This window comes from Canis lupus, chromosome 17 (assembly GCF_011100685.1).
Source record: "Canis lupus familiaris isolate Mischka breed German Shepherd chromosome 17, alternate assembly UU_Cfam_GSD_1.0, whole genome shotgun sequence".
Lineage (NCBI taxonomy): Eukaryota > Metazoa > Chordata > Mammalia > Carnivora > Canidae > Canis > Canis lupus.
The window spans coordinates 34,704,392-34,728,650 of NC_049238.1; the positions used below are offsets into that span (position 1 = coordinate 34,704,392).

A 24,259-nucleotide genomic window follows, 5' to 3' on the forward strand; every position below is an offset into this window, starting at 1 on the left:
TCATCTGTGTGTGTGTGCGTGTTGTTCTGCTCATCATGAGCTCAGGCAGTCTCTCCCCAAAGGTAGTGAAGATGGCCAACAGGAACCCTAGGCTCACACTAATCTCTTGTTTAAGGACTGGGATGTCTCTTTTATCCAAAGGATTTTGCTCTGGTTCTGGAAGAGTTGACCTGAAGTGTTTTTGGCCTGGTGGTTTCATATAGAACCCTATCCTTGATGACAAAAACAGATGCTTTCATGAATTATTCTAGGTTGTGAATGAGGGGAAGCTGCCTGCTAGGAAAAGATTGCAAATGTGGATGAGTATAAGGATGAATGTTGTTAACACTTTCCATTCTGAATAACAGATGAATAGAGCTTTGGGTTATAGGCAATTACTGCTACCTCATGGCTTGACAGTTGGCATCCAGGGTTTGCAACAGACTCAGACAACTTACTTTTCAAGTACTTGGGGAAAAGGGGCCAAGGCATGGGCATCAAAGCCTAATTAACTCATGGTGGGCCCATTTAACTCTCTGGGGAATACCTATCCTCAGTAATGCCTGAGAAATGATTTTTACATATCTTGCTAAGTCAATATATGGGTGCTTCCTAATTTCATCAGATCCCCAAATTGGGAGATGATGTCCAGTGTAGGACCTAGAGCCTGCGTAAGGGAGGTCAGGTCAGAGGGCAAGGACATCTGCTAAGGGATATCCGAGAAAAGCAGCTGGAGGGGAGTATGCAGTGCTCATAGCACTTTGAGCTTGATGAGAGTCTTTTTCAAGCTGGGTTCCCTGGGCAGCAGACTGAGAGATGAAGACTAGCATGTAAGGTATTTGGGGTGCTCTCATGTTCAACACCTATGGAGGAAGGGAAGGAAGTAGTCTTGGTCACAGGGAGAAGGTAGGGTGGAAAGTCATCTCCACAAAGACCTTAGCTGACTCCCCAAAGTTCTGAGGCTGGGATGGCCTTTTGAATTGTCCAGAATTGGGGTGGGGAGACCAGGCCTTTATAGGCTAGCTTCAGTTAGTCATCATATACATGCTGTCCCCAGATAGGAAGGTGTTCCCTTGGGTGAGTAAGCTCTATCATCTGAGGGAAAATTCCTGAAAAGGGCTGGTAACTAAGGGTTGTTTGGCAGCAATACTCAATGTAGCTAGAGGCAAGAAGCCCTTCAGTCCTGAAGGTGGACCTGGATGGCATATCATGGTGTCTAATATTCCTTAGGCCTACTACTCAGATCACTTTTTTATTTAAGTTTTGGGAGCAGCTTGATTTTTCTGGGGGAAGTGGATGGTTAATGGAATGAGCCACATTTCCTACTACTATAGCTGGTCTTGAGGCCTCAACTGATATCATCATCTTCCTTCCTCTACCATCCATTTTAGATGCTTCTCACCCTCAGGAAGCACCTCTGCTGAGTGCTTGGTCACCATGTCCTTTTCAGGCCATGGCTGCTACACTTCTCTGTTTTCTATAAAAATTGAGCAAGGGTGTAACAGACAGCCAGCAGGACTGTTTGGGTGCCAAAAACATCTTCCTCTTTGCTCCCATTGTGTAACTGCAGTCCTTGCTCTTCCTGATAATCAGGGTCAATTACTGCTGTCAGGATGGTGATTCCTGCTTCTTGCCTGCTGGTCCCTTGGCATCAAGAGCCCAAAGTGCTCCATGGCACTTATAAATTAAAGTGCAATGGGATTTTTGCTATAACTTTTGATGAAAATACTTGCACTTTGGGAACCAGGACCTCAAAACTCTCAAAGCTCAGAGCTGCAGTGACAGAAATACCCAAATGGAATCACTGGGGTTAATGGTAAGTGAAGTCACTCCTACCTCCAACCTTTGCTCCCTGGGCCTATCTATGCTTATTGGGACATAGCACCATATTGACTGTCGAATTGAATGTACACTGTGCCATGGAAGGTGGTACCCCATCCTTAGCTGGCAGCATCTCTGTGCTGGAACCTCAGCTATGCCTTCACAAGCCATTCCTTCTGTTCTTGTTGGCATCTGGATGGTACAGAATGTAATATGGCCAGTGGATCCCATGGTCATGTGCACTGTCATGCCTCCTTTGTTGTGCAGTGGGTCCTTTGATCTGATACAGTGTTATCTGGGATCCTAGGTCAGTGGGTCAAACACTCAGTCAACACTGAAGATATTGGTGCTGGCTGAGGCCCTGCAAGTGGAAGAAGGCAAACTACACCTAGAATGTGGCAAATGCCAGCTAACATAAATTGATGCCATTTCCAGGATGGAAAGTATCTAATGTAGTAGATACTTAGTACTTAGTTGCTCTCCTTGAGAAATACTGCCATTTGGGGGGTTCAGCATTGGATTCATTGCCACAAGGCTGGGCATTCAGCAGTGGCATCAGCTTCTGTGAGTGGGAGCCCATGCTCTTGAGTCCACGTATTACTCCCATCCCTGCTACCACGGCTACTCCATTTACATGCCCATTGTACTGGTACTGAGGTAGCTGGTCACATCTGGCTGACATCAATTGGTGAGTCATTCTTTCTACTTGGTTGTTTAGTGCCTCTTTCATGGTAAATACTCTCTGGTGGGCATCTGCATACTTCAACCCTCTCTCCCAGACCTTCTCGTCCTTCATCTTTCTCATCTTTCTCCTAGCAGGTCCCCAATCAAACAGCCAAGCCAACTGCTAGTGCCATGAGTCTGTGTATATTCTATAGCTACATTTCTTTCCACACAAAGTGAATGGCCAGGTGTACCCACTGAGAGGATTTATCTATTGGGAGAATTACCCTGGCCACTGTCTTTCAAGATCACCTCAACGTAAGGCTATAGTACAGCCACAGTTCATTTTCTGCTTGCACCCACAAACCATTCTGACCAACTGCAAATCAAGTATTGCTTTTTTCCTTCCTCTGTCAGCTGGTCATAAATGACCCCATTTCCTATTGCAGCTATACCTATGAGCTGATGGAGAGACACTGGTCCACAAATGGTAGGAGATATGGATGTCTAGGCCACCTAGTTTACTTGTGCCTCTGATCCTGTTCATACCCAATTCTGGATGTACTACTTCTATCTTACTAGGAATTATTGCTGGGCCTACTCAACTTTGATGGGTCTGAATGGCAGAACCTAACTTACAAGCTCATGATGAAGAATTTGGGTCAAATATACAAAGGGAATAAAGTTTTTCAATTTGTTCTGGGTATACACAAGCAAAAGCAGTTTGTTGATAATAGATTGGGAGGTCAGGCTACAGAATGCTGTTAGGGCCTAGACAAAAAAGTAGAAGAGAGAATGGTGTAGAAGAAACTGATTTATAAAATTCTAAAAAGGAAGAATTGATAAGTGGGTACAGAAATGGAGGTAGCAAGCATATTTATGCCATCCTTTAAAAAAACAAAATCAGGGACACCTGGGTGGCTCAGTGGTTGAACGTCTGCCTTCGGCTCAGGGTGTGATCCTGGAGTTCCGGGATCTAGTCCTCCTTCCCTCCCTCCTTGCACTGGGCTCCCCACAGGGAGCCTGCTTCTCCCTCTGCCTATGTCTCTGCCTCTCTGTCTCCCTCTGCCTATATCTCTGCCTCTCTGTGTCTCTCGTGAATAAATTAATCTTTAAAAACAAAAACAAAAAAAAAAATTCTAAGTGCTAAAGGAAAAAAAAGTGGTATCTGGAAAGAGGAACTCAAAGTCTTTTTTTTTTTTTTTTTAAGATTTTATTTATGTATTCATGAGAGACAGGCAGAGGGAGAAGCAGGCTCCATGCAATGAGCCCGATGTGGGACCCGATCCTGGGACTCCAGGATTACACCCTGAGCCAAAGGCAGATGCAACCGCTGAGCCACCCAGGTGTCCCTAAAAGTCTTTTCTTTTTCAAAGCTTTTTTGAAGATGGACTTGTGTTTATGTACTGAAGGAAAAGAGGCGTAGAGATGGAGAAAAATGGCCAGATTAGAGGGGCTTGGCTGGAGTTCCTGAGAATACATTTTGATAAAACAAAAACAGAAATAAAACAAACGGAGTACAAGTGCTAAGCTTTTAATCAAGGGAAGCAAGACAGTAGGAAAGTTCATCTTCTTTCCCCATACCTCCCTCCTGGCCATCACTGAAAAAAGCCTGACTCATCAAAGCTTCAAATACTATTTTCTGTTATATTCCCCTTCTCCTTACTTGCTTTCAAGGAAAACTAAATATCAATACGAATTCCCAGAGTAAAATCAGACAGTCTGGATAGGATAGATCTAAATTTCAGCTTCTAGTAAAGCTTAATTTTTTTCTTTTTGGAGAAACACCGTTTATTAAGAACATCTACAATTGCTCAAATAGCTACAGTTAAATTTCTAAACGCAGTGTTGGAATGAGCACAACCCCTTTTGTTCAAGACATCCTTTTCCAGTATTTTTTTTCTTGTCCCTAAGGCACTTAATATGGATGTAAAAAAATTAAGGAAACAATTTAGTGTAAGGTTTTCCTACTAGACCTCCAACAGTTTGATTTTAATGAGATTGGGTACAGAATAATAATAGTTTAATGTCCTTCATCGGTGGTGCAAGTAGGTTTCAGGAAACCTGTTCACCCTTCCGCTGGCACCTTTGAGTCAAAGGGAATGGGACAGCCACCAGTCGAACTGGCATTCTGCTACCCTTTTACCACGAGGCTTCCTCATTTCCGGCCTGCGACAGGCCACCTGCCCACCTAGGTCTCGGTAAAGTGTCCTGGGCTCTAAGGATGCCGCGACGGCCCGCTCTAGCGAGTGCTGACGCCCACCCTCGGAGCCCGGCTCTGTACCGTGGGTAATTGGGGCGCTTCCGCGAGAGCCAGCCCGGGAGAGATGGACGAAGGTCTCGACCGTAGCTACTTCTGGGCTTCCGCAGGGTCTCCCACTCACCAGGGCGTCCACACCGTCCAGCCCCCTCCCACTCCCCCAACCTGGACACCCTCAGCACCCGGCAGAGACAATGCTGAGACCCCAGCCCGCTCTTCATTCAAAGTACTGAAAGAGACGACGCTCTCCCGCCTCTCGGACCAACTGAGCACCGCGCAGGAACCTAACTGGCACTTGGTGGCACCCCTCAGCGGGGTGGGGTCGGGTGGCCGGAAGATGATGGCGGCGGCGGCAGGGTCTGTGGGTCACTCTGTGAGGCGCCCTTGACTGGCTCTCTGCTGCGCCACCTACCTTGCTAGCTTAGGGGTCCGGCACGCTGCGCGGAGGGGCGGGAAGGAGCGGTGACGGGCCCTTGGCAGCGCCAATCAGCACCGAGGAGTCCGGGCCGCGCCCAATCAGGGCCCGGGCGTCCGTGAAGGGGGTAGGTTGTAGGCGGGCAGCGCATGTGGTGGACACGGAACACCCGGGACCTCACCTGCTGCCGCAGCTGGGCCGCCCACCTCACTGCTTCTCAGGAGCGCTCCAGCACGAACCCTGGCGCCGGCTTGAGGACGCCAAGGAGGCAGGGGGGGCCAACAGGGCTGACCGGCCGCCGGCCCACCGGGTTCGCGGCCCGAGCCTAGGAACGCCCCTTGCAGCGGTTGCGGGGCCACCCCCGCGGCTGTGCCATGACCGACTCTCTCCGCAGAGGGGATTCTTCCTCAGCGGTTGCTGCAGAGATAGATGGAAAGCCTGTTAGACCGTGAGAGGAGTTCGGGGCCGGCCAGTTAGGGGCACTGGGCGTCAGGCCGCCCGCGCTTCCCGGGATCGTTCCTTCGGCCCCGTGAGGGAGGCCTAGTTGGCCTCCGGGCGCGCGGCGGGCGCAGGGGGCGGGGCAAGGGGGTCCGGCCGGGGCGCGCGCAGGCATGTTCCTGCGGAGGCCGCCGGCCCTGGCCGCCTGGCTGGCGGGCGCGGCGGCGGCTGGGCGCGCGGGGGCGCGGGGCGGGGGCCTGCTCGCTCTGCTGGCCAATCAGTGCCGCTTTGTGACGGGCCTGCGCGTGCGGCGCGCGCAGCAGATCGCGCAGCTGTACGGCCGCCTCTACTCGGAGAGCTCGCGCCGCGTCCTCCTCGGACGCCTCTGGCGCCGGCTGCGCGGCCGCCCTGGCCATGCCTCTGCCTTGATGGCGGCGCTCGCGGGCGTGTTCGTGTGGGACGAGGAGAGGATCCAGGAGGAGGAGTTGCAGAGGTGAGACCGGAGGCGAGGTGGTTCGGGTTCGCTGGGGCGGGGGCCGGGCCGGTCCGGAGGGTGGCACGTCGAACCCAGGGGCCTGCTTTTGGCTCGGTGTCTCCCGTTTACCGGGTGGTACTTGGAAGTGGCGGTGCGGTCACTTGATCCTGCTTTAGCAGACGACGTGTGTGTGTGTGTGTGTGTGTGTGTGTGTGTGTGTGTGTGTTTATTGCCTCTGTGTTAATTTCACGTGTCGGGTTAGAAATAACGAAGTATAGGTTAGTGTAGGAGGGAAGACTTTGAATAGAGGGCATGACACGGAAGAAATAACGTTGTAAAAAATAAATAAGGTGCTGAAGGCATTTAACCTTTTGTTCACGAGATCTTTTAACTCATCCCGAAAGGTGCAAGCTCAAAGCAGATTTTAAATTTGACCTAAGGGTATGATTATGCAATTACAAAATACTTCGTTCCAAATGGGATTTCACGAGAAACGCCAGGAGAGTTCTTTTGTTACCGTGACTCTTGTGGCAGAATAATGAGGCTGGAAGGGGTTGGTCTTCCTCAGACAAACCAGGAGCCCCCAGACATTTTAACCTGCAAAAATTAGGTCAATTTTCTGCTGCTTTAGCTAGAACTTAGGGAATACTGTTTCATTAGGCTCTGAAATCACGCTGTCATCATCATCAAAACTTCTGTGTGAAAAAATGCAGTACCACTGATTGAATTTGTTAATATATGGTTTTAAATCTGAGCCCGTAACAGTTTTCAAGTAATCTTAGAGATTTAGCTCTGATTTGATTTAGCTTTCACTTCACAGTATCTCTGATTTTCCTAAACTGCTCTCCCTCTCTCCCTTAAATTTTTGTTTCCCAATAAAACTTTATTTACAAAAATAGATGCTTGGCCCTAGACTGTGGTTTTGATTCCTACATTAGTATAATAAGAAAATTTCCTAGTCACTGAATGTCCACCTTGAGGATATAAATGCAATTTAAAATTATAACAGCAATCTTATTCACAAAAATGTTAAGCTAATAAAGGATGATAGGTAGTGTACCTAATTTCTGTTAGTATTCTGTTGCAGCTTGTCCATTGGTCAAATGAAACAATCTCAGGTATGAGAAATTAATTTATGGAAGGAAAACTTTTAAATTAAGAAATTATCAATTAACTGGTTGAATTTGAGATTTGATCAATTAACTGCTTGATTTCGTGAGATGATATACTCATGTTCCACAGTAGTCATATTTGAAAGGAAAATTCCCAGTTGGATCTATTTAGGAAAGAGAAAGACCAGAAAGGGGCAAATTATTTGATGCAAAAGAGAGGGAAGATGTTTTGGGGTGGAAATTTAGGGGCCTAGGTGGTAGATGACATTCTTTGGCCTACTTCATGTGTTTTTATGGACAATATATCCTGGAGCCTCGGTTTAGTAGGTCTTCCATTAGTGGGAGCCAGAGAAGAAAACAAGGTAAAAGATGAATGTGATAAACATTTGAGCCAGTAGTCACTACTCACTGAGGCAGACAGAGAGACCAGTTGACCAGGCCCTGTATTCATTCTGTTTTCCTCTCTGTCTTCTTTGGGCTGTCTCTGAAACCTGGGGACAGTTGAAACATTTTTGATTCTAATCCAACTCCTGAAGAAGTATTGCTGTTAACTCACTTGGGAATTTCATAAACTTAGACTTAAGGTCAGTCAGAACACTTAAGATGCTTTTTTGGCCCTCCAGAGTTGTTATTTAGTAAAGGCTTTCATTTAGCACTTCATTTTCCAGTTCATGCCTGAATTCAGTCATATACTTAAAACTTGACGAAGGTATCCATTTTGAGGATTTTTTACAAATGTTTGTTGTCTTGCTATAGAGACAAATACTCTGTTCAACTACATCTTGTTTGTAAAGTGGTTCTGTAGATTTCTCATATTTCTAATATTTTGTATTTTATTTTATTGAATAAAGTATTCTGGATTCGGGTTAACTTTCTTTGTTAAGTATTCAATTTGCTTTAAAGGAGCCACTGCTGAGTTTTGTCATAGCTAGTTTAGTACATCTTAGATTTTGTTTGCTCTAGTGAAAGGATATTGAGTGGCTTCCATAATGGAGTACAGTTGAATGTGCCTCGGGACAAGTACATTTTTTTTCATTGTATAATGGAAGAAGAGCATGATTGTCCCATGGCCTCTAAATCACAGCATTTGGTTCTTCTTGTGCTGTTTCTGTACCATCTTGTTCTTGTATTCTCTTTGAATGTGTGATTTAACATGGTATGTGTTTTTTCTTATATTATTTAAGTTTCTATTTAGAAGGAAAAGGACTAACCTTGCTTTCAGTTCTCTTGTGCTTAAGAACATCTTAACAAATAGAATCTCATTTTTCTAGCAACAGCAAGAAAATTTGAGAAAAAGAAGTAACTTGTACAAAGTGATTTTGACTGATGGGGGCCAGGTGCAGAAATCAGGTCTTTTAAATGCTTGGTCTAGCATTTTTACCCAATTGGTTTCATTTATACAAGTCAAACAAAATAACTTTTCAATCACTGTTTTTGGTGTAGAATCACTTATTCTGTGAGCCCACAGCAGATCTTATGGAAAAATACAGTAGTAATTTTTTATTGCTTTGGAACATTAAAAAAAAATTACAGGAACAAAAAGAGGAAGGAAGTTAAGAAATATGAAAGGCTAGGGGAAAATGTTCCATTAACCCCTCCTCTGTTTAAAAAAGTTACAGTCCATTGCTCCAGAAATTTGAGTAAATAAGTGCCAGTAAAGTTTCATAAAGAAAATTGTTCAGTTTCCCAGTTTTGTTTCTCAAAGCATTTAGAACAATTTTAACTTTTCAGTATTAGATATATGATTAACAAAAAGTCCTTTTTCTTTTTGTCACTGTCACTTGAAGATTTCTTTTTACTGACATACCGTTCTTAGATGATCAGAACTACGTAAAATTTGATTTGAATTTTTTGACATTGTCTTCATTATTTTACCATTAACCAGTTGGCTCAGAATTGCAGTGAATCAGCTGATGTCTTATATTTCTTTTGTCTCTTGACAGTTATAATAAAAGTCTTTGACTTTAACAGTAATTTGGAATTTATGGAAGGGATCATATGAAATGCAGTTTTGTTTTTGTTTTTGTTTTTTACTGAAATTACTAATTACAGGAATGGCTTCATTTGAATAATCTTGGACCTTTGTATCAAACTCTACTGAGGGCAGGATCTCCTACATTAGCCAAATCTGGTTATACTTATTACTTTGTTTTAATAGTTTTATGCCTTCAGTTTTCATACCTCTCAGCCCAGCCTTTTTCATCTGTTGAAATGACTTTAGTTTTGGAGAAAGAGAAGCATTGGCTGTCTTTTCTTGATCCTCTTACTAATCTGCTGTTACTATTTTGGGAATAATCTCTTTTGTCCTTTCTTACTACTTGTTAAGTCTCTTAGATAACAAAGTTTAGACACCCACCCTGTCCAAACAAGATTTGGCACAGCAGGCTAAAGAGATGTATGGTGAGAGGTTTTCCTTCCTTCACATATATGATAGAGACTTTGGGCACCTGTGTGCTAATTATGTCTGCATGTCAGCATTTCGAAGTTGAGATCTTTCAGAGATTGTTGAATATGGGGGCAAGAATCATTTGCATTTCATGCTGCAGTCTTGCACCAGCATTTAGATTGTGCTATTTCAAGAATGAATGTCGTGCCTTCACACGACATTTTTCTCCTCCTCTGGAGACTTGGTCTCATAATTTTAATCAAGGCCACCTAGTGACCTTTAATTATATAGGAGAGGTTGATTAAGCAATGGATCAGAAGCTCTGTACCACCTTAGACGGCCATTAAAAATATTGCATATAGTCATATAGTTTAATTTTCTTGAAATCTTATTACAGTGTAATTTTATGAGCTTCTGATGTACTTTTAATAAGGCATTTCTGCCCTTCATTTTGTGATAAGAATGACATTCACGGGTGGTGCTTAATTTTTATTGAAGAATGCCTTGCTAGTCCAGAAAAGTGTCATAACTGGTTCCCTGTATGCCTGAATTGTTCTGAGCAAGTCTAGCTGTGGTTTTGCTTTTGCTTTCTCCTGAAAGATCTTATTGTCTACTGTAAAGTTCCTTCCCCATTTCTATGCATTTGCAGTGGTAGCAGTGAATCCTGTTTTGCAATTTTTAATTCAAATTAAAAATTTGAAAATATAGTTAAACTTTTTTCATCAGGACATCAGTATAAATTATACTGGCTAGGGTTCTTAACTTAAGCCAAAAGACATTGATCAAAGGGATTAATTAAAGGTGTTATGTCACTCAGGGCATTGACAAGAAGGTCAGAATACAGGTTGGCCAAGACCTGCTGTAGGAATAATCTCCTTAGGTCAGTGTTGCTGTTTGTTTGTTTTTTAATAAGATTTTATTTATTCGTGAGAGACACACAGAGAGGGAGGCAGAGACATAGGTGGAGGGAGAAGCAGGCTCCATGCAGGGAGCCTGATGTGGGACTCGATCCTGGGGCTCCAGGATCACCCCCTGAGCTGAAGGCAGATGGTTAACTGCTGAGCCACCTAGGCATCCCTGGTTTTGTTTTCCCTGGATTGATTGCACTGTTGGACACTCAGCTCCTTCAAGATCATGGAGAATAATCTCCAAAAGATCTTGTGCCTTTTATTATTTCCTCATGATTCATATCCTCTACTAGAAGTGTCTAATTAACCTCACTTAAATTAGGTGTCATGCTCTAACTGCTAGGACTTGAGAGGGGGCTCTATCCCACCTACTTGGGATTCTCTCAAATATGAAAAGATTTTGGGCTGTCAAAACAACAAAATGTTCCCTATATAAATATTTTTATCTAAGTACAAAGTTTAAAATTCAGAAATGGAATTTTAGAGCTAATAGAAACCTTCAGGAAATAATGTCTTAACTTTATAGGTGGAAAAGGGAGGGCCTTACAGGTAAGATGATTTTCATAAGATCACATAGCCAGTTGGCAGAGCCAGGACTGGAACACAGATCTTTACAGTCATCATCACTTTGGATTGCTCTGAACTTTTCATCGTATAACTTTGAATATAACTTTAATATAACTTTTCAATTTTTGAGTTTTAAAGTAATGTACTACTGTTGTCTTTTAATAAGAATTTGAATTGTTGGGGCCTACTTTCATACTTAATTTATTCAGTAAACATTTGAGTGCCTGGTGTTTACCAGGTACTTGCTAGGATCTGATTCTGGGATATTAGGGGATTCATAGTTCAGTAATGAAGGCAGATATAAAGATAAGGTAAGCATAATATAATAGAATATGTGTCTGCATAGGAATAGAAGTAAATGTATATGGTTAACTCTGCCTGGAAGTTAACCTTGAACCTTATGTTTTTTGAAGGTTAAAGAGGAGTGGGCATTTCAGACAAAATGTATTAGTAGTTGGTATTTTCTTCAGTCTTGAAGAGCAGAAGCATTGTATATGATACAGAGGGCCAACAAGCTTTCTTTCCTATCCACTATTTAAAAGTTAAGGGGAAAATACAATCTATGGGTTTTGTTTGTTTGTTTTTGTTTTTAAGATTTTATGTATTTGAGAGCAAGGATGTGCATGCATGTGCATGCACAAGGGTGTGGGCAGAGGGAGAGGAAGAAAGAATGTTAACCAGGTTCCACATTCAGTGAGGAGCCCATATGGGACTTGATCTCAGGACCCTGAGATCATGACCTGAGCTGAAATCAGGAGTCCAGTGCTTAACCAACTAAGCCACTCAGGCACCTCTGAAACATTTTATAATTTTTTAAACATGCCTTGTTGGTGCCTAGGTGGCTCAGTCAATTAAGCCAACTCTCCCTCTGCCCACCTCCTCACACTTTCTTTAAAAAAAAAAAAAAAAAACAAACTTAAAATGTTTCAGTTATATAAAAAGACTTTAATGTGAATGTTACAAATGCAGTTAGATATTTTTAAAAGATATTTATTTGAGAAGGAAATAGAGAGCAGCCAGGTGAAAGAATCCTAAGCAGACTGTCTGCTCTGGCAGAGCCCCCACAGAGCTCCCATCTCAGGATGCTGAGGTCATGACCTTAGCTAAAACCAGGAGTTGGTTTCTTAACCAACTAAGCCACCCAAGAACCCCCAAATACAATTGTGTTTAAGAAATAAAATATTATAGTTAAAGCCTCCTCTGTGCCCTTGTCCAGTTGAAATCTCTTATGTCTCCCAGATTATCTATCTCAATTTGTTGCATTTCATTCCTTTCTATGTCTTTATAAATATGTATATGTCCCTAAATGATACATAATGACACAAAAGCATATACATGGTATTATCTCAAATGTTTTAAAGCTTTATGCTGTTCAGAACAAAATACTAACAGGTGGAATCCAGTAACATAGAAAGGAACAGGAACGGTGGCATTTATTTCAGGAGAATATGGTTAGTTATCATATAAAAATGATGTTGTAGTAAACACTACAACATGCTAATAGAATAAAGGACAAAAAAACCCCACATGATCATCTCAGTACATGGAGAAAAGCTTTTGACAGTTCAGTCTCCTTTCATGATAAAATAAAAGTATTCAACAACTAGGGATAGAAGGAAACTTCCTCAATTTGGTAAGGGGCATCTACAAAAAACACAGCTAACACATAGTTTTTGTTTTGTTTTGTTTTTTTTGTTTTGCTAACACATAGTTTAATGGTGAAAGCCTGAAAGCTTTTCCCCTAATATCAGGAATAAGACAAAGATGTGTGCTCTTATCACTTCCCTTCAACATTGCATTCCACGTCCTTGCTGAAAACTATAAAAGACCATTGCAAGAAATTTTAAAGCATATAAATGAGAAGATCTCTGTTCATTTGTTGGAAGACAATATTGTAAAGATAACAGTACTAATCAAACTTATTTATAAATTCAACACAATCGCTATCAGAATCTTAGCACACTACCTTGTGCAAATCGACAAGCTAATCCTAATACTTACATGGAAATGGAAAAGACCTGAAATGGTCAAAACTGTCTTGAAAAAGGACATCAAATTGGGGGACTGACTCTTCCTGATTTGAAAACTTACTACTAAGCTATACTAGTTCAGATGATATGGTACTAGCATAAGGATAGATATTTAAGATATTTAAATTGTTGGAATAAAATCGAGAGTTTAGAAAAACCTTTATTTTTTTAAAAAAGATTTTATTTATTTGTTCATGAGAGGCACAGAAAGAGGCAGACGCAGAGGGAGAGGCAGGCTCCATGCGGGGAACCTGATGTGGGACTCGATCCCAGGACCATGGGATCACACCCTGAGCCAAAGGCAGACAGACACTCAACTGCTAAGTCACCCAGGTGTCCCAAGAACAGTCTTCATTTTTTTTCTTTAAAATATTTATTCATGAGAGACTGAGAGAGAAAGAGAGAAGCAGGAGAGAGAGAGAGAGAGGGAGGGAGGGAGGGAGAAGCAGGCTCCATGCAGGAAGCCCGACACGGGATTCAATCCGGGGAGCTTGGGATCATGCCCTGAGTCAAAGGCAGACGCTCAACTGTTGAGCCACCCAGACTCAAATGGCACTGGGACAAGTAGAAATGCACATGCAAAATGTTTAGATCCCCTAGCTCACACCACATACAAAAATGAACTCTAAATGGATCAAACTGTTAACTAATACTAAAACTCTTAGAAGAGGAGAACCTGGGTTGCTCAGTGATTGAGTGTCTGCCTCCGGCTCTGGGTGTAATCCTGGGGTCCTGGGATTGAGTCTCCCATCGGGCTCCTCACAGGAAGCCTGCTTCACCCTCTGCCTGTGCCTCTGCCTCTCTCTGTGTCTGCCATGAATAAATAAATAAAATCTTAAGAAATTCTTAGAAGAAAATATAGTCATAAGTCCTTATGACTTTAGATTAGGAAATGTGATGGTTTCTTAGCTGTAACACAAGAAACATAAGCACTCAAAGAAAATGTAGATGAATTAGACTTCATCAAAATTAAAGACTTGTTTATCAAAGGTCACTATCAAAAAAGTGAAAAGACAACCCACAGAATGAGAGAAAAAATATTTTTTAAAGATTTTATTTACTTATTCATGAAAAACACACAGAGAGAAGCAGAGACACAGGCAGAGGGAGAAGCAGGCTCCATGCAGGAAGCCCAGTGTGGGACTCGATTTCGGGACTCTAGGATCACGCCCTGAGCCAAAGGCTCAACCACTGAGCCACCCAGGCATCCCAAGAGAAAATATTTATAAATCATATCTGATAAGGGACCATTATTCAGAATATATAAACACTCTTACAATTTAGTAATAAAAAGACAATCCAATTTAAAAATAGGCAAAGATTTCAATAGATATTTCTCCAAATTAAGTACACAGATGGCCAATAAGCACTGGAAAATATGCCAGTGTCATTAGTCATTGGTGAAATACAAATCAAAGACCACAATGAGATCTACTTCTCACACCCACTAGAACTGCTAGAATCAGAGAGATAGTTATTGTCTAATAACAAGTGTTGGCAAGGATGTGAAGCAGTTGGAACCCTCATACATTGTTGGTTTGACTATAAGATGGTGCAGCTGCTTTGGAAAATATTTTGGTACTTCCTCAAAAGGTTAAACAGTTGCCATCACCCAGCTGATCCACTCCTAGGAACCTACTCAAGAGAACTGAAAACCTGTGTCTACATGAAAACTGGTAACACAAATGTTCATAGCATTATTATTCATAATGGCTAAAAAGTAAAAACAACCTAAATGCCCATCACCTGATGAATGGATAAACAAAATATGATATATCCATTCAGTGAAATAGTCAAAAAAAGAAGGAACAAAGTGTATACCATGAATCAACCTTGAAAAATATGCTAAGACACTAGACTATATATTGCATAATTCTCTTTATATGAATTGTCCAAAATAGGCAAGTTCATAGAGACAAAATAGATTAGTTGGTGTCAGAGGTTTATGGGGAGACACGACTGGGGAGTGACTGCTGATGGGTATAGGTTTTGCGAGGGGGGGGATGATGAAAATCATGTTTGTTTATTCATGAGAGGCAGAGATATAGGCAGAAGAAGCAGGCTCCACGCAGGGAGCTCAATGTGGGACTCGGTCCCAGGACCCCAGGATCACAACCTGAGCCAAAGGCAAAAGCTCAACCACCGAGCCACCCAGGCATCCCAAAACGCATACCATTTTTATACAATTCATTGTGTGGACATTTCATTTCATGAGATTGACTACAGCCACCTGTACCTTTGTTTTTCTCCTTTGCAGATCTATTGATGAGATGAAACGGTTGGAGGAAATGTCACATATGTTTCAGCGCTCTGGAGTTGAACGCCACCCTCCAGAACCAAAATCCCAGACAGAAGGGACTGAAGATTCAGGGGGCAAAGAACAGCCATGGGAAATGGTGATGGATAAGAAACACTTCAAGCTCTGGCGGCGTCCTATTACAGGCACCCACCTTTACCAGTACAGAGGTGAGCCCAGCTTGGCTGCCTTGCAGGTGTGTTCTATGATGTCCTTTCCCAGATGTGCAGGACTTTTGTTCTTCATACTCTCTAAACCTTTTGTTCTGGTTGTTGCTCAGAAAATTTGCCATGGTTTCCTGTTTTTTGTTTTTGTTTTTCTCCCAGATGATAAGCATCTCAGCGTCTTCATTACTATTCTTTACTGTAGGTTGTCTTTGTCTTACTTTGCTCCCCCAATGTGACGTCTAGTTTCTGAATCTGCCTTTAAATTCTGTCAGTACTCTAAAATTAAAATACAGTTAAGTGATAGAAATAAGGTGAGCGATGAAGGTGTGGCAAACATCTCTTGTTCTTTCTTGACATTCTAGTTTTTGGAACCTACACAGATGTGACACCCCGGCAGTTCTTCAATGTTCAGGTGAGTAAATTTTTCTTCCCAGTTTTGGAGCTTCTAAGCCTAGAAATCCACTTACCACTGTCCACATGAATAATTTCTTCAACTCAGAAGACATTGGCTTCAGTACATCCATCTATCTTTGTACCCTTCATCTCATGTCAGATAGCATCTGGGTAAACATTGGACTTACTACTCTTTGTGCAGTGGGGATGAGATCAATTCTGTTCTCTCATAGGGCTATTGGGAAGATTAAATATAGGGATGTATTTGAATGCTTTAGTATATTTTATAAGGGTTTATAGTTATTTTTCCCCAAATAGTTTAAGGGTAAATTACATATGTGGCCCTTTATTCCAGAATCCTTCAATGTATATTTCCTAAAACTAGACATGTTCTCTTAACCATGGTATCATTATCAAAGTTTATAAATTTAACATGTTGCATGCAGCTCTTAGGTTATAACCTTCTGTTTGTATTCTGGTTTTTTATCTGTTGACCCAGTGATGTCCTTTATAGCATATTCCTTTTCAGTACAGTTCCAGTCAGGATTTAGTAATCTGGAACATCCCCAGTGAAGATATTTTTATTTAGTAAAGATGAAGAGTATCTATTCAAAGACTCTTTCCTCCTTGGGGAGAAATGAATGAAAAGGGGAGATGGGATCACCCAGAGTTCTATAAAAAAATTATTTTCCTTCCTGGATTGTTCACTGTTTTGTCAGGCTTTCACTAGTAAGATGTAAGTGCACACTTCCCCCCACACACTGAATTTATATTGAATTTTTGTTGGGTTTGGATGTGTACGATATGTCTTATTTTGAAATTCCCTACTTATTAGTCAATGCTGAAATTAAAAAACATGATACTTGTATTTCTTTGTGTGAGGTATCTGCTCATACTTTTATTCATGAGAGACACAGGCAGAGGGAGAAGCAGGCTTCCCAAGGGGAGCCCGATGTGGGACTTGATCCCGGGTCTCCAGGATCAGGCCCTGGGCTGAAGACAGGCACCCAACTGCTGAGCCACCCAGGCGCCCCTGTTTAAAACTTTAAAAAATTGTTTTGCCCTTACACATTATATCATTATCTATTGTATTTTTCCCAGACATATCTATCACAATATTTTTTTTCTTAAGTTTTTCTTTGCTTTGTCTTATTTTTTAATAAGATTATATTTTCAAGGTATAATGCTATGGGCCTATAACAAAGGATTTTTTTTTTAAAGATTTTGTTTATTTATTCATGAGAGACACAGAGAGAGAGCAAGGCAGAGACACAGGCAGAGGGAGAAGCAGGTTCCATGCAGGGAGCCCAATGTGGGACTTGATCCGGGGACTTCAGGATCACACCCTGCGCCGAAGGCAGACGCTAAACTGCTGAGCCACTCGGGCTGCCCCTAACAAAGGATTTTAAAAGACTTACCTGTAGTATACACAGCCGTATCTTTCACACTTTGCTGCTTTTAGGTCAGGTTACTGTTTCAGAATAAGGTCCTTGGGTCAGAGGTCCAAGCGTCTGGAGAAGTCTTCTGCAGCTTTGTTTTGGATTTCTTGGGTCTTCCATAGTCTTTTCTCTTTCTGCAGCTGGATACAGAGTATAGAAAAAAGTGGGATGCCCTGGTAATCAAGCTGGAAGTAATTGAGAGGGATGTGGTTAGTGGTTCTGAGGTTCTTCACTGGGTAACCCATTTTCCTGTGAGTATTTTTACTACTCTTCTTACTTTCATCACATCCGTGTGGGGCAGAACACTAATTCTGCCTATTCTTTGCTTTAGTATCCAATGTACTCCCGGGATTATGTTTATGTTCGACGGTATAGCGTGGATCAGGAAAACAACGTGATGGTGTTGGTGTCACGGTATGTGTAGTTACCTGTGGCTCCTGCTGAGTTCCTTTAGCTGTGTCTTTCATATATGTCTGGTGGGAGTTTACATGTTTTAAGTGCTATTATGAGTGATGCTAGGACCCCATCCATCCCAACTAGAACATGAGTGGGCTATGACTGGTGACCATAGTCTAGGGAGATTGAAGGGATATAAGCTTTTCTTTGGGGGGGGGGGGATATAAGCTTTTCATTAAGCTTTTTGTTTAGTTCCTTAAGTTGATAATTAAAAAAAAAAAAGAAAGAAATGCTCTCTTCTTCAACGTGAAGCCTAGAAAGCCAGGAATCACCAAAGAAACTCACTTTGTTTTTAGAACTTAGTTTTATTCATTCATTTTAGTGACTCCTGTTTTAAAAATTAGAGCCAGCTTTTTAGATTTTCCTTTTTAGCTCTCATGCTGTTTTTTGTTTTTTGTTTTTTGTTTTTAACATGTAGACATTACTAAGAGTTTCCTTAATTTTTCTCCTTACCAGTGCTGTGGAGCACCCTAGTGTTCCAGAGTCTCCAGAATTTGTAAGGGTCAGATCATATGAATCCCAGATGGTTATCCGTCCCCACAAGTCATTTGATGAGGTGAGTTTTAAGTCATTGAAGAGATGATGTGTAGTGGCTTTGGAATTTTCTCAAGGAATGCCTTTTGTCTGAACTGGGAAGGGCAGTGGTTCTCAAACTCAGCATGCATTAGAGTCCACTGGAGCTTGATAACATTGCTGGGGTATGGCCCAAGAATTCTCATTTGTGAGAAGTTCCCAGGTGAAGCTGATGCTCCTGGTTTGGGAACCACTGCTTTAGGGTGATATGCCTAGATCTCCCAGGACAAAGTACTGATGACCCACTGGCTCCTGTTTGTGTGAGAGACAGAAGACAATGGTCTGTCCTTAGCATTCTTTTTTTTTTTTTTTTTTTTTTTTTTTAGATTTTATGTATGTTTATTCATGAGAGACACATACAGAGAGAGGCAGAGACAGAGACATAGGCAGAGGGAGAAGCAGGCCCCCTGCAGGGAGCTCAGTGCAGGACTCCATCCCAGGACTCTAGGATCATGACCTGAGCCAAAGGCAGATGCTCAACCACTGAGCCACCCAGGTGCCCCCTTAGCATTCTTTAGGAACTGAAGGGAGCACCTTTTCCATCAAAATTTCACCACTGGGCAGAACACTTAAAATCTTTCTGGAATTGTTTCCTTATCTGTAAGATGGCTGAGACTAATGCTCTCAGCCTTCTTTAAAATTCTGTGACCTTTCTTTGAGAAGAATATATTTTTCAACTTAGGAAGTGTTTTTTGTTGTTGTTTTAGCCAAATCTCTATTGAGTTTTCATATTGATTCCAGTGGTTGCTGTTTTTAGTTGTATTTCACTTTATAATTAAAGGCTTTGTTTCTCCCTATTATTTTTGTTTTTGAGCTGTGTGAGCTGTGTGCTTTAGTGTGGTTTTGTTTTCAACAAGTTCTATTTATACTGCCTGAAATGGGACTTTAAATATGACAGAAATAGTGGCTTCTTTCAGTCAATGTGGTGTTTGCCCCTTTTTTTAATTGGGAGATCTGTGTATTTACTTGCGTACTATTTTTAGAGCAGCATTTTTCAAACCTTGGATTGCTACCCATTAGTGGAAAACAAAATTAATTTAGTCCGTTGTGTGTGATCAGTTTAAAAAAAGAAAAAGAATACATAGATAGAAATCATCTGAGTGTAAGCATATTTTATGAGACTTTCGTTACATAAGTATATATGAATGTGTGTGTAGGAGGCTGAGAGAGAACTGGTTGCAATGTAAAAAGGATTATTTACAGTATATTAAAGATGTTTGAAAGTCCTGTTTTAGAAGATAGGAAGAAGCAAGGCTCTACTGTCCATGGCTAATCCCCTTTAGGAAGGGGAGCCTGGGTCAGGCTGAAGACAGTATGGGAGGCAGACTTAGGCCTCACTTTTTTCCTTTATGCTTTTGAAATTTGAACGTTGTCCGTATGTTTCTTATTTGAAAAAAACTTACTTGAGTTCCAGCATTGCTGCCTTTAGAAACTGACCATGAAGCAGCTGAGGCATTGTTTAGCACCAAAGTGTGTTGCCTCTAGTAGGGACTCAATAAATAATTTCTTTCAGGGCAGCCTGGGTGGCTCAGCGGTTTAGTGCTGCCTTCAGCCCAGAGCGTGATCCTGAAGACCTGGGATCGAATCCCATGTCAGGTTCCCTGCATGGAGCCTGCTTCTCCCTCTGCCTGTGTCTCTGCCTGCCTGCCTGCCTGCCTCCCTCCCTCTCTCTCTCTGTCCCTTTGTATGTATGTGTATCTCATGAATAATAAATAAAATTTATTTATTTTCTTTCTCAGCCTCCTACACACACATTCATATATACTTCTGTAACTAAAGTCTCATAAAATATGCTTACACTCAGATGATTTCTATCTATGTATTCTTTTTTTTTTTTAATTGATCACACACAATGGACTAAATTAATTTTGTTTTCCACTAATGGGTATTTCTTTTTTCCATTAATGGGTTTCTTTTTTTAAAAAATAATTTCTTCCAACAAAAAACAAAAAACAAAAAAAAATAATTTCTTCCAGCTGAGATGGGGGAACAATTATGTATATTTTCTCAGTATATTTGTGGCGAGGTCTTATGAAAAAGGTAAGATTTGAGTTGGGTCTTGAGAAAAGGCAGACTGGATAGAGGAGAAAATAGGAAGTGTCCTGGAGGCAGAGGACATGATTTATCAAAGAGGAAGACAGGAATGAGCCATGAATGTGTTCAGAGACTCCCCATTTAGAAAGGAAGATTGAGATTAGGGAGGAGTCATAAATTACATTGACTGTGTACAGAGTACTTGAAAACCAGGCAGCTGCATTTGTACTGCTAGATGAAAAGTAGAGCCTTGAGCCAAGGTATAGTATTTTATGTGGTTTTACTTTTTATTATGGAAAATTTGAAATGTGTGTAAAAGAGAGAGAAGTAGAAAGAATGGTATCATGAACCTCCTGTATCCATCCCCAGGTCCAGCAGTGATCAACTCATGGCCAAACTTGTTTTATCTATATCCTTTCTTGTCACTTTTCCTACTCTCCTGATTATTTTGAAGCAGTTTCTAGCTTTGCTATGAAAGAACCCATAGAATTCTTCTTCTTTAGATACTTCAGTGTTTATCTCAAAAAGAATAGAGATTTTTGAAAACATAACTTAGTGTCCTAATAATCTCTAGTAACAAAAAATCTAGTTAAGAGTTTGAATTTTCCTGATAGTCTATGGATTTTTTTTGTAGTTGGGTTTGAGCCAGGACCCAAATATAATCCAGACATGAAATTTGTTCATACTCTCTCTTGAGTCTTTTGAAGTCAGTAAGTTTCCTCTCCTTTTTTTTTTTTTGCCATTGTATTTGTTGAAAAAGCAGGGTTCTTAGTTGTGGATTTTGGTGATTGCATCTCCATAGTATCCATAGTGTCATTCAGCATGTTCTTTTGTCTCCCCATCCTGTATTTCCTGGGTATTGGTAGTTACTATTCAAACCTGAGGCTTAAACAGATTCGGGTTGGTTGGTAGTTTTGGGCAAGACCACTTTATTAGAAGGCAAGTGGTGTCTGTTGAATTTAGAAATGATTGGTTATTACTCAGATTCATTCTTTCCTTTTTTTTTTTTAGATTTTTTTTTAGATTCATTCTTTCTTTAGGGGTATAACAAAATGCCGATTTTGTAATTCCTTCATTGTTTCTTCATTTATTTCCACTTACTAGTTAAAATACATTATGGAAAAATTTTCTCACCGTTTGTTTTCCTATAGTTTACATAGGAAAGGGAACTAAGTAAGAGAAATGGTTGATTTGTTTCTTTTACTTATGAGTTTCAAAATAATGAATTGGTTCTTTCAACTATGGATCCTCTGGTTTAAAACAAAGATTAAGTTTTTGTTTTTGTTTTTAAACACATACCCTTAGTCTTTGCTATAGAAGAACTGATAGAAGACTTATATAGATATTTCTGTTTTTAACAAGTTTGGTTAGTTTTAATCCATTATAATTATTCTTAGGGATACTTAAATTGTCCCAGTTTTGGCCATTAGGAGTCCTCTTAGTTGTCTTGAGTCCCTTTGATTTGACCTCAGGGGTTCTTTTGTTTTCTGACTTCATAAGATGTTCCAGGTTCATCTTACGTAGTTTTAGCTATAAGCCTGGAAATTAGCATTTCTTTTGGGAGCCCTAGTTCCTTTTAAGAAAATGTCTTGTAAATACCAGGCTTTGGTGGAACATACCAACTCTTGATCTCAGGATTGTAAATTCAAGCACCATGTTGGGAGTAGAGATTGCTAAAAATCAAATCTTTAGGGGCGCCTAGGTGGCTTAGTTGATTAAGTGTCCGACTGTTGATATGATCTCAGAGTCATGAGATTTAGCCCTGTGTCGGACTCTGTGCTCAGCAAAGAGTCTACTTGAGATTATCTCTCTCCCTCTCTCTCAAATAAATACATCTTAAAAAATAAAATGAAATAAAATAAATCTTTAAAAGTAAATACCAGAATTTGGCTTCTAGGAGTACTCATAGCTATTGGCTTGCTCATTGTTTTTAGGCCTTTATAGAAGCTAGAACTAAGTAATAAATGTTACTTATTTGTTTCAAAGATAAATCCTAAGTGCACTTGAATACTTTAAATTCCTATTTCAGAGTGGAGAATTTTTATATTTATCATCTTTTCCTGTGCTGGAAAATTCAGCTCTCACTTTATCACCCTGAACATAACTACTCATTTGCTTTAACCTGAAATACACGTACACCAACCTCAGAATAATGCCACCAAGATCATCAGTGATGTGGTGACTTAAAGTTTGTATTTTTTTGTATCCTTAGGTTGTGTCCACAGTGTACAAAATATTGAGTTTTAAAAAACAAAAAAACAAAATATTGAGTTTTAAAGTTACTTGAAGGGCAGCCTGGGTGGCTCAGCAGTTTAGCGCCACCTTCAGCACAGGGCGTGATCCTGGAGACCCAGGATCGAGTCCCGTGTCGGGCTCCCTGCGTGGAGCCTGCTTCTCCCTCTGCCTGTGTCTCTATCTCTCTCTCTCCTCTCTGTGTTTCTCATGAATAAGTAAATAAAGTCTTTAAAAAAACAAACAAACATGGAATCTGTTTAAAAAAATAATAAAGTTACTTGAAATAGGTGCTCTTTTTGTTTTTCCTACTGACTCAGCTCATAGTTATATTCCTTGTTTTCTACTGTACTTTTGATTTTTAGATCCTGCTTTTTTTTTTTTTTTTTTTTAAGATTTTACTTATTTATTCATGAGAGATACAGAGAGAGGGGCAGAAGGAGAAGCAGGCTCCCTGTGGGGAATCTGATGTGGGACTTGATCCCAGGACCCCAGGATCACGCCCTGAGCCAAAGGCAGATGCTCAACCACTGAGCCACCCAGGCATCCCTAGATACCACTTTTTTTAAAAAAATTTTTTATTTATTTATGATAGTCACACAGAGAGAGAGAGAGAGAGAGGCAGAGACACAGGCAGAGGGAGGGTTGAAAGGCTCCATGCACCCGGAGCCTGACATGGGATTCGATCCCGGGTCTCCAGGATCGTGCCCTGGGCCAAAGGCAGGCGCCAAACCACTGCGCCACCCAGGGATCCCTAGATACCACTTTTTAAAATTTAATTTTGTTTTATTAGATTATGAAAAAAATTGTGCTTCCAAAATCAAATTTATAAGAACTATTCAGAGTCATTTTGTTTATTATATTCCTGTTCCTTCCATTCAGTTCCTTCCTTTTTCCAATGGATAATCATTGTTTTGGGTTTCCTTTTTTAAAATATAAGCAGTGGTGGGTGAGTGAGAACCTGACTCCCCAATCCAAGTGTTTTATGGGAAGAGTGAAGCCTTTTATGTGTATTAACTCGTTTAGTCTTACAGCCAACCTTCGGGTAGATACTGTTCCATTTCCACTGTACAGATTTTACCTCTCTCCTCTCTTTACTTCCATAGTATTCAGTCTGTCTCTGTTGTGGCATCCAGTCTATTAATTGAAAGCTCTGAGGGCAGGGACTAGCACATTTTTGTGTGCTCTACAGCACCTAGCACAGTGCCAGACATGAAGACATTTAGACATATATTGAATAAATGAATAAAAGATTAAACCATTCAGGGGGGAAAAAAAACCATTCGGGGGAAAAAAAAGATGGACTTTGGAGTAAAAGCATGGGAACTTAAAGTTGTAGTTCAACCATCTGGAGTTGTGACCTGTCTGCTTTAAAAAGGGCAGACATAAAAGTGGTTACCTCTTACCCCGTTGGGAGGAGCATAATTGGTTAAGATCTCTGTAAGGATCAGGGGCACCTGGAAATCTCTTGAATCCCCTGTCCTTCACCGTAATAGGCAATGAGAGGGCTGAGCCAAAGAATGAGTGCATAGGCCCTGCAGTCAGAATCCTGGGTTCATCTTGGCTGTCATTGAGTATGTAGGTGACCTTGGGCAAAGTTACTTAACTTTGTGCT

General features: G+C 41.1%; 1 protein-coding gene across 2 annotated transcripts in view; it reads left to right on the forward strand.

The window, feature by feature from the left end:
- Positions 1-5,262: 5,262 nt before the first annotated feature.
- Positions 5,263-24,259, forward strand: part of STARD7 (StAR related lipid transfer domain containing 7) — a 28,908-nt gene continuing 9,911 nt past the window's right edge. Inside the window, exons 1-6 of one of the 2 annotated variants that reach the window (XM_038561380.1) lie at positions 5,263-6,069; positions 15,312-15,520; positions 15,880-15,929; positions 17,490-17,600; positions 17,681-17,763; positions 18,262-18,361. In XM_038561380.1, coding sequence (XP_038417308.1) covers positions 5,750-6,069; positions 15,312-15,520; positions 15,880-15,929; positions 17,490-17,600; positions 17,681-17,763; positions 18,262-18,361 — 873 coding nt within the window. In that variant the 5' untranslated portion in view covers positions 5,263-5,749. The remainder of the gene's footprint in view (positions 6,070-15,311; positions 15,521-15,879; positions 15,930-17,489; positions 17,601-17,680; positions 17,764-18,261; positions 18,362-24,259) is intronic. The other variant, XM_038561379.1, reaches the window with a different exon arrangement.